General features: G+C 39.0%; 2 protein-coding genes across 2 annotated transcripts; both read left to right on the top strand.

Annotated features, from left to right (window-relative positions):
- Positions 1 to 273: 273 nt before the first annotated feature.
- On the top strand, positions 274 to 1,206 carry LOC308461840 (olfactory receptor 4D1-like; the record flags this gene model as incomplete). The annotated part of the gene is made up of 1 exon (XM_080979005.1): positions 274 to 1,206. The coding sequence occupies one exon, from the start codon at positions 274 to 276 to the stop codon at positions 1,204 to 1,206; it is 933 nt and encodes a 310-aa protein (XP_080835131.1).
- Positions 1,207 to 5,906: 4,700 nt separating this feature from the next.
- On the top strand, positions 5,907 to 6,914 carry LOC308461841 (olfactory receptor 6M1-like; the record flags this gene model as incomplete). Its single annotated transcript, XM_080979006.1, has 1 exon — positions 5,907 to 6,914. One exon carries the CDS (start codon positions 5,907 to 5,909, stop codon positions 6,912 to 6,914), a length of 1,008 nt encoding a protein of 335 aa, XP_080835132.1.
- Positions 6,915 to 10,441: the final 3,527 nt, after the last annotated feature.

Below are 10,441 nucleotides of genomic sequence, written 5' to 3' on the forward strand. Positions count from 1 at the left end.
TGGGGAATAAGACCCATTTACTCAATATGATTTACTTCTCCATAGACATGGTTGGGATTTGCCAACTTTTGAACCGTGGAAAATGTTTACATTTTTTAGTGATGCTGGACGGATGAAGTGATACTTGATGACGTCCAATTGTCTATCTACAACCCAAATTTATGATTTTATTGTTGTAGGGGACCTGTAATGGGTATGTCAAGAGTTGTTTTAGGAAGTAATTGGATGACATGACTTTTAGTGGTCCTTAGTGAGCCTCGGTAGGATGCTCACATGGAGAAGAACAGCACAGCAATAACAGAATTTGTCCTCCTGGGCTTCTCTCAGAATCCCAGAATACAGTCCCTTCTCTTCCTCCTTTTCCTCACTGTCTACAGCACAACTTGGTTAGGAAATCTCACCATTATAGTCACTGTGATCACCACCCCCAGCCTGCATACTCCCATGTACTTTTTGCTAGCCAACTTGGCTGTCGTAGACATCAGTGAATCGACAGTCACATCACTGAAAATATTATGGGACCTCTTCTCCCATACTCATACCATCTCCTACAATTGGTGCATTGCACAGATCTTCTTCTTCCATTTAACTGGGGGTGCTGTGGTTTTCTTACTCGTGGTGATGGCAGTGGACAGATACATAGCCATCTACAAGCCACTGCGATATTTAGTTATAATGAACAGAGAAGTTTGCATAGGTTTGGTAGCTGGGTCATGGTTGGGTGGCTTTGCTCACTCCATTGTCCAGATTGGAATTCTCATTCAGCTGCCTTTCTGCCAATCCAACATCCTGGATAATTTCTTCTGTGACATTCCACAGCTCATCAAACTGGCATGTGCTGATACATATATCCCAGAGTTGCTGATGGTTTGCAACAGTGGACTGCTCCTCACGTTGATCTTCTTCATCTTGCTTGTGTCATACACTGTCATCTTGGTGAAGATTAGAGCACATGTCACAGAAGGGAAGAACAAAGCTCTTTCCACCTGTGCAGCACAAATCATGGTCATGAGCTTAAACTTTGTTCCAGGAATGTTTGTTTATGACCGGCCTTTCAAGGTATTTCCTGGAGACAAGGTTGCCTCAGTCCTCTACAGTCTTTTAACACCAATGCTGAACTCAATGATCTTTACTTTGCGTAACACAGAGATGAAAAACAATGTTGGGAAAATAATGAGAAAACTTTTGCTTTTCAAAAGGACTTAACCATCACTTTGTGTTCATCACAGACAGCCATAGAGGATGCAAGCTCTGGAACATTTTAAATAAAATATTTTCCAATCATTCGTATAATTTGTAGGCTTCAGAGCTGTGATTCATCTGAATATAAAACACCAATTTTGCTTCTTTGGATTATTATAAAGTAATAATGCAGCTTGCATAATATAATAGTTACTGTTAGTGCTGGGTTTTTTTTAGAAAAAAAGGTGGTAGAACTCACCATGAACGCCTCCCTTGTTTTCTTATAATGGCAATGGTGCCAACCTGAGAGGCACCAGAACTAAGAGATGCTGGAACTGGCCCACACTCAAGGATGGGAATAGCATTGTCAAGCATATAGAAGGACAGGTCTTGCTGAAGTAGAGGCAGCATGGCTTCTGCAAGCATAAGACTTGTCTTGACAAACCTTTAAGCTTATTTGGGAATGTCAAGAAGCGTACAGACAGAGGCAATCCAGAAAACATTGTGCACTTATTTAAAATACAATAATACTTAAAGTTTCAAAACGTACTTCACCAAATGTTCCCGAGTAAACTTAGCAGGATAGAAAAAGAAGAGAGATCTTCTTTGTAAAATATGCATAATGTGCATAAAAGTTGTGTGGAGGTTTGCATTTGCAGATGCCTCGCAGAGAACTGTATCAAGTGCAAAAGGTGCTTGTGCAGTTAGAGGCTTGTGCAGTCAGAGCTGCAAAAAAGAAGATGGAGTCTTTGGAATCAGCTACATTAGTAAAAAGAAAGAAAAAAAGGGTTTTAAATGTGTTATAGCACTGTGACACCAGATGGCACTGTGGAGTTCCACCTTTGGGCAATGTGATTTCCCATTAGGAGGTTTACAGTGCATTTCCCTGCAACATTTTTTTGATGTGTCTTGATTCAGCCTTTGTTTCAATGTTTTGTTAATTGATGACTTTGTTTCAATGTTATGTTAATTGGTGACTCATCCTTGCGTGTCAGGGCCTTTCCTACAAGCTACCAGCATGTAGAAGAAACAACTTTCTTATTGAGTTATATCAGGGAATTCTGCTCACATATCTCACATACTGTTGTAGATCTGGAAGCAAAGATTAGGGATAAATAGTCTGTTCTCCCAAATGAAGGGAGGTAGCAACTGGAATCCCCCAATGTTTGGTATTAAACATGTGCTTTTGAACTTGTACATAAATGATCTAGTGTTAGCAGTGAGCGGTGGCTGTTGATACCAAATTGTTCAGAGTGATTAAAACAAAATAAATTGTAAAGAGTTTCAAAGGATCTCTACAATGGACATTAAAATGGGTAATGGGCGGTAGAATGGCAGATTCCTGGGTGGCTTTAAAACAGGCTTAGAAAATTTTCTGTGCTATGACTATGTTCTGTCTCTGCAGCTGTTAGAAACTATTGTTGTGGTGAGCACTGCTTCACTCAGTTCCTGGAAAAAAACAACAGAAAACCTTAACAAAAATACATGTACGGGAAATTCCAGACATCTCTTAAAATTCAAAATTCCCCCCAGGATGCCATTTTAGGTCTCCGATTTCCTGGCATGTCTGGAATTTTCCGGGCGTATGGCAAGCCTAATGCATCAGAGATTTCTTAACCCATACAAGCACATCTCTGTACACACCCAACATCCAGGTAAACAATGAGCATTATAATAAATAGTTCAGGGATACGTGAGCTAGGCCAATGCACTTCTGGAGTGTCCATGTGGCCTGAGGGTGTGGATGCTGTTGTGGCCTGGGTAGTCTTGAGCAGGGGTGGCCCATCCCGTTTCACCTCCTGGGAATAGGCTGCTGCTTCCCACCCCTCACCTTGCCCCCACTTCTGCTGCATGCCAAACTCAGCAAGAGGGGTGGCAGTCCGCAAGACGTTGACGCTTATCTTCTCCTACCAAGGGGCAGGGAAGATGAGCAGCAATGCCCTCCCATTTTGCTGAACTTGGCAGGAGGGGAGGTGTTCTGGTGGTGGTGGAAGTGATAAGGTGGGTGTTGCATCTTGTGCTTCGGCCACCTGTGGTGGGTGCTTCACTCCGCCTCACAGATTTGGTGTTGAGAACCAGACAGAGAGGCTTACATAGCTGCATTTGGCTCAGAGATTCCCCACTATTAGCTTGCCTTCCTTCCTTCCTTCCTTCCTTCCTTCCTTCCTTCCTTCCTTCCTTAGTTTTTATCCCACCTCTTCTTCCAATGAGCTCAAGGTAGTATACAGTGGTACCTCGGGTTACATACGCTTCAGGTTACATACGCTTCAGGTTACAGACTCTGCTAACCCAGAAATATTACCTCAGGTTAAGAACTTTGCTTCAGGATGAGAACAGAAATCACGTGGCTGTGGCACGGCGGCAGTGGGAGTCCCCATTAGCTAAAGTGGTGCTTCAGGTTAAGAACAGTTCCAGGTTAAGAACAGACCTCCAGAACGAATTAAGTTCTTAACCCGAGGTTCCACTGTACATGATTCTTTCCCTTCGCCAAAAAACCTTCCCCAAACCCTGTGAGGTAGGTTAGGCAGAGAGACACCCAGTAAGCTTCATGGCTAAGTGGGAATTGGAACCTTGGTCTCCCATGCCTCCGTACAGCACTGTAAATCACTACCCCAAACTGGCTCCTGGCAATAAATGAACATACTATTTATCAGCTCCTGTCTGGAGACTTCAATACATAGGCAATGTTCAGCAGACAACATGCTTTTCATTTGGTTTTCATAATAATTATTTTTATTACATTGAATCAATATTTTTGCCAGCATTTTCAGTTATAATGGTAATATGTCGCAACATGAAAACGATACTAATAAAGAAATAATAATAATAATCCTTGTGTTTGCAATTCCTCCTTGCCTCTTGTGGTTGAAATAATTGATATATAATACCTTCAAGGACCACAGTGATTCAATTAAACTGCTAATTGAATATCAGTGACACCTTTAGGGTAGAATGAAATTATTTGCTGTGGGGAAAATGAAGAGAAGAGCAGTGATGAGAATAAATGCCATTTTTGAATCTTATTAATACAGTATAATACTATTAATTGAATCTTATTAATAGCTATGTCGGGCAACATTTCAAACATTGGGAAATAACTGCATGATGGGGTACTGCATACAAGATTAAGCACTGGACTGATCTGTAAATGCCTTATACAAAAAATATTCATTATTTACTCCATGTTATCTGCATATAAGTGCTTTGGAATTGACTCAGGAAAGTTTTGCCATAATTTAACCCTTAGGGATATATACCTATTGTATGATGAACAACCTTTCCCATATATTCTGTAGGAAACAGAAATGTACTGAGTAAATCGCTACCAGCAAGGAAAGAACCTAAGAGTATGACATAGGTAAGCGGATTCCTAATTTCTCTAATACTTAAATTGAAACTTTTGAAAATTTAAGGAGTATGAAGTATTATTTTTCTCTCAGACCCATGCCCAATCTGCTTCAAATGTTAAAACTATTCCATGGCCCACAGAACCGAAGAACACAAAATTGACAAATTACTTATTGCTGTGAAACTGGAAATATGTGTTTTGTTTTCCATCTCTGCAGCTATTTAAACGAGGCAAGACAGAGAACACGGAGGTCGATGGGACCATCCACATTGTTGTCGTTGGTGTTGATGTCTTTGATAAGCTGAGTTAATTTTTATTTTTTCCAAACACATCAGTGAGTATAAGAGAAAGAAAGGCATGAGGATGGGAGTTAAGGGTTTCCATGAGACACTGTGGGAACGGGTTACAGAGGAAAGACCTGAGAGAGGTACACATGATTCTCTTTTCTTTCCTACTTCCCTTGTTATCTGTACTCATGTGCCATCCACTTTCTTTTTTCCTTTGTGTTGGCCTAAAATTTATTCTACTAGGGAAGGAGAGGGAATTTCCTTCTAATACAATACAATACAATACAATACAATACAATACAATACAATACAATACAATACAAAACAATACAATACAATTATATAAAACTATGTATACTTTGGGCTAAAGTTGCATGCAGGGAGCTGTACTTGCAGAACTGGGCTTCCCATTCCTCTCTTATCACCTTGCGGTCTCAAAATTTGCTCTGATGGAGCCTTCAGTGCTCTGCAGCAGATGCTGGGGGGAGCACTACAGAGGAAAAGAGGGGTGCAAGCTGAAGTCTGTAATGTTAGCAGAACAGCAGCATTATAAAAAATGTTTCAACAATACAATTTCAAATGGAAGATGCTATAACTTTGGATAAATTAAATGATAATCAGAACTGAGTCAAATTTGAGCACTTTTGTGTGCTTTTGATTTCAAAATGGAATATTTAGGAAATTGAAAACATTTTTCAATTTGGAAATTAATGGGATATAAACATTTTAAAATTTATTTAAAGTGTTTAAGATAAGAACAAAGACCAGATTCAAGACATTGCATAATGGGGATCAATTTTTATATTGAATTGCCATGATCTATAGTAACAAACTATTAAAAAGGTTCAAATTAGCAGCCATCTTTACACCGCTCTTTTCACTTTGTCTCTGGGTTTAAACAAGCATAGCTGATGTTTCTCATGCATATTTCCATGCATTATCCCACAGGAATCACCATCCAGCATCTTTTGTGCTTAAATAACTTATGGTGTCCCTACCATTGTATCATGTAGAGATTTCAACATAGAAGAATTGTTCATCTTGCTGCTCTCCATTTATTCAAGTGACTGTATTAGTTGTACAGCATAATGAGGAACCAGACAAGGACTGTGAATGAATTTATACTCCTAGGATTCATTGGGACTAAGAGGGTTGAACCACTACTTTTCATTTTATTCTTCATCACCTACACTGTTGCTATGGTAGGCAACTTTATCGTTATTACCTTGGTGTGGTGTGAGAACAGCCTTCACAGCCCAATGTACATGTTCATTGCTAACCTGTCTTTTTTAGAGATTATATTCACCACCACAGTTATCCCTAAAATGCTATTCAATTTCATGAGTCAAAGAAAATCTATCGGCTTGTATAGTTGCATCCTGCAGGCTTACATATATTTCTCAACAGGTTCCACAGAGTTCTTCCTTTTGGCTATCATGTCATTCGATCGCTATCTGGCCATTTGCAATCCTCTGAGATATGCAGCCATCATGAGCACACATGTATGTTTTCAACTTATAGCTGCCTCCTGGATGTGGGGCTTCTTTGCAGTCCTACCACCTACAATCCTGGTAGGCCAGCTGCCATTTTGTGGACCCAATTCCATCAACCATTTCTTTTGTGATGTTGACCCAGTTCTCAAGCTGGCCTGCTTTGATGTAAAGAAGATTGAGATTATTAATTTTGTCAATTCAGCCTTGCTCCTCCTAGGCTCATTACTGGTGACAAGTGTATCCTATATATTCATTATTGCAACAGTACTGAGGATCCCCTCAGCAAAAGGACGACAGAAAGCATTCTCTACGTGTGCCTCTCACCTAATTGTGGTGACACTGTTCTATGGGAGTTCTATTTTCATTTATGTTCAGCCACAAAAAAATCACTCATTGGACCTCAACAAGGTAGCCAGCATACTGAACACAGTGATAACTCCACTAATGAATCCCTTTATTTATAGCCTAAGAAACAAAAAAGTCAAGGAGGCCCTGGACCATTTAGTCAAAAGAAAGATTTTCCCCTTAATTAACCTCAGAGTCCTGAAAATGGAAGAAGGGTCCCAACACTGTGTAGTATTAAATCACAATGTAAGTAAATGAAGATTATGTAGGGGTTTACATGCATGCATTGGAATGGGAAAGAAATATGGTTCAGCTGAAAGTTCTGGAAATATTCTGTAGGTCATTCTTTTTGGAGATATTGAACCTTAATTACAGCTTTCAAACTAACTATTGAAATTCTGTGGTGTTTAAAACTTAAAATACTCTTTCATGGATAACTCTCACAGTATATTCTTTGAACAGCCACTGTCTTTCAACTCCAGATCAGTAAGTTGCTACAAAAACTATCCACTCATGACTCTTTGAGCTTGTTTGGAAACAGTAGCCTACAAATATGGTAGTTATTAACAATTTCTATAATTGGGAATCTAAAAAAGCCCCTGAAAACTATAATATGTTATTATTGGAAGGAGAAAATTAACCATCGCTAGAAGCTGTTTTCCTAGGCTAATGAAAATAATGTAACTGTGTTTCTGAGTGGCATCAAGTTTAATGTTTCAAATCGTACTTTAAATATGATTTATAGATCTCCAACAGTATTTTTTTCTACAAACACGTTTAGCTCTCTAGAGGCAGCTGTGAATTCCTTGAAAGTATTCCTGATAATTTTTAATTTTAGAGTTGAAGAATTAAGGAACAATTTGTCATAACACAGTTTTCTGTTGTGGATAGACTGTCATTTTTCTAACATAAGTGGGATCTGAGGCATGGAATGTTCCTGTTTAGGCTTCCAGCCAATCACCCAACCATGCCCTATTCCAGGGTACTCCATTACACCCCTACTAGTTTTCTGCTTCCCGACCCCACCACCAATTTGGGCCAATGGAAGTTCTTCCCAATGCAAATAGCGCCATAGACTCATATCTGATCAAGACTACAGCATGAAGCAAATGGTTAAAGGTCAACACCCAAACATAAGGGTCTGATCTAGTTGTGGTTGGTTTGTCTTTTTGTTTTTTAAAAAATATTTTTATTAATTTTCCAAACTATTCCAGTCAAACCAAATTAATTTAATACAATTTCTTAAAATCAGGTTTCCCACTTCCGATGCAATCGTATGTCCAAGATATGTTATTAGAACTGTTTCGCTGCTTCCTTTCTTATTTAGTCTCCACTTGACATCCTTCACTTGTTGTCAAGCCATTCTTCCAGCTGTCCACGATTTCACCTTACAAACAGCAACCTTGGTTAAATCTTACGTATATATTTATAATCCATTACACGTGTGTAATCTTTCATCTTCATTTTTGTTCTAGACCTGGTGTGTTGAAAGAGTTCAGTTCTTTCTCTTGTTGTTTGCAGTGTTGGTATGAGTGGTACAAGGTCACATTTAATTGCATTTCACTGTTATCAAACTAACTTGTGAACCACAGCCATAAATAAATTGCTGAGTGAACTATCCAGACTTCACCATTAAATTCCCCACTGCAATTCTCTCTCAGCACACAACACACAGCAAAAAAATGATAATGATGATAATGATAATGACAATGAATTCATGCTGTTGCTAATTGCAAGTACCATGTTATATTTAGTTTGGCACACAATCAGAGATGGAAAACAGATTCTTCAGTCTTCAGCAGTGTGCAAATGTATGTGTGACTGATGAAATGAAATGGGTTTATCCTGCCTGACGAACACCTACAATAAAACAATAAAGAGGGTGGTTGGTCTACTGCAAGAGACACAAGCTAATATCACCAAGGCAACTATCTGTAAACAAACAATAAACACCCATAAAATGGCAAAAGTAGTTTCTTTCCAAAATAGATTTTATCTTAAATAATTGCAAATGCAGTAAATAAAGAATCCATTTGTGATATATCAGTAGTTCTGTGCTCGTTTTTTTGCTCTTTCCAAAATTGGTTTTATTTCAAAAAGTAATAACCAGGGCACCTCAAAAGCTGTTGAGACTTTTTCTTTTTCTCAAAAACTCTAAAAAAATGATGGAAGACAGCCCTACTGTATGGTCTAATGAGGCATCTGATGAAGACCTGCATTTTAAAATGAGCTTAAAAAATATATTTGTAAATGTTTGTATCTCTCATGCCAGGCAGAAACCAGCTGGGTGCTTTGGCAGATGTTTATCTTCCTAAACAGGGCCCCTCTGATCTATAAGCGAGTGCCTCAGGGTTGTAAAAGGAAATTACAGGCTGGGAGCAAAAGGTGACACTGACCATACAAATTACAGAATACAATCAAGCTGCAAAGACACAATTAAGAGTTGGTAAATAGTGAAATTTATTGTTTAACAGATAATATACCATGTGCCTCCCATTAAGACTTGAGCCATATTTTCCTAAGGTTAAAGGGCAAGAGCTAATAGAAACAGCAGCTGGCTTGAAAGGGTGGTGTAGATCTAAGAGGTTGCTTTTGAAGGTGTTTCCTCTTTACTTTGAAAAGGCCTTTCCTTCTAAAAATCTATCTATGTTATGTATGAAATATATTGGCTTAAATGTAATTATGCAAAGGATTTAGAAAGTAAGAAATGTTAGATTCTTATGTTAGATTCTTATTTCATTGATGGTGTGTGAGAAGGTGAACCCAAGATCTCTGTTTCAGACAAAATTTAATGAGCCATTTGTTTTGGAGTGAATAGGGCAATAGGGCAATAGGGCAAAGATGATCTGATAATTAAGGTGCCTGGTCGAGGCAAATGTAAGATATATGGCTACTTGTCTGCCATTTATGGATAGAAGGAAATATAGCTCTTTGTCTCCCATAAAAGGTAATAGGAAATGGGTGTATCTTTTATGATTGGTTCTAGCAAACAGCCAAAAGGAATTTCAACCAGGCTGATTGGACAGAGGCAGCCAAAGGAGGAGCAAGGGGGCTGGGCTGAGGGAATATAAGTGCTGGCCATCAGGGCTGGAGTGGGCAGAGCTTTGGTATCCATATACCACTGTGTCTCTCATTTATTTGTCTGACAATTAAATTATTATTTTAATTTCTCTATTGCTGCGTTGAATATTTCATTCCAGCTAAGCGTTAACCACAAGCAGGGTGCTACACTATCTCACTAAGTCTCTCTGCTCTGCTCCACTCCCCTCCCCTGCCTTATACTTAGCCTTCTTCCTTTGCCTGATTAGTTCACAGCCACCCTTCAGGGCACACACATTCTTCCCCCTTCTGCATCATAGTCTGTCAATTCAATCCCAGGATTTATGACAGCTGGATGGTGATTGGCCTTGCATATGTGATTATGCTATCCACATGTCACCCTGTTCTGTGTGGATTCCCCATCAAGGGGTTCCCAGACAAATAGAATTGTGGCTAAGCCCTGAAATTACAACACAAAACTCCTGTGATTTTCTGATTTCAGCGTTGCAAATGATTTTTTTATGGAAGCAAATAACATGGAAATGAGTGCTAAACTTCCACCAGATTCTGCTAGTTTTTCAGATGTGGCTTTTACATCATGTGAAAGCTCACATAAAACATGGAAATTATCAGGTAATAAAACATCAGGAAAATGCAGTAAAATACTGTCAGAAGTTTAAGTATGGCATCCCAAGTGCTTAACCCCTCACTGTCACCATCCCACAATCAAGTGTACACAGCATAAA

This window comes from Podarcis pityusensis, assembly GCF_964106645.2.
Source record: "Podarcis pityusensis genome assembly, chromosome: 13".
Taxonomy (NCBI): Eukaryota; Metazoa; Chordata; class Lepidosauria; order Squamata; family Lacertidae; genus Podarcis; species Podarcis pityusensis.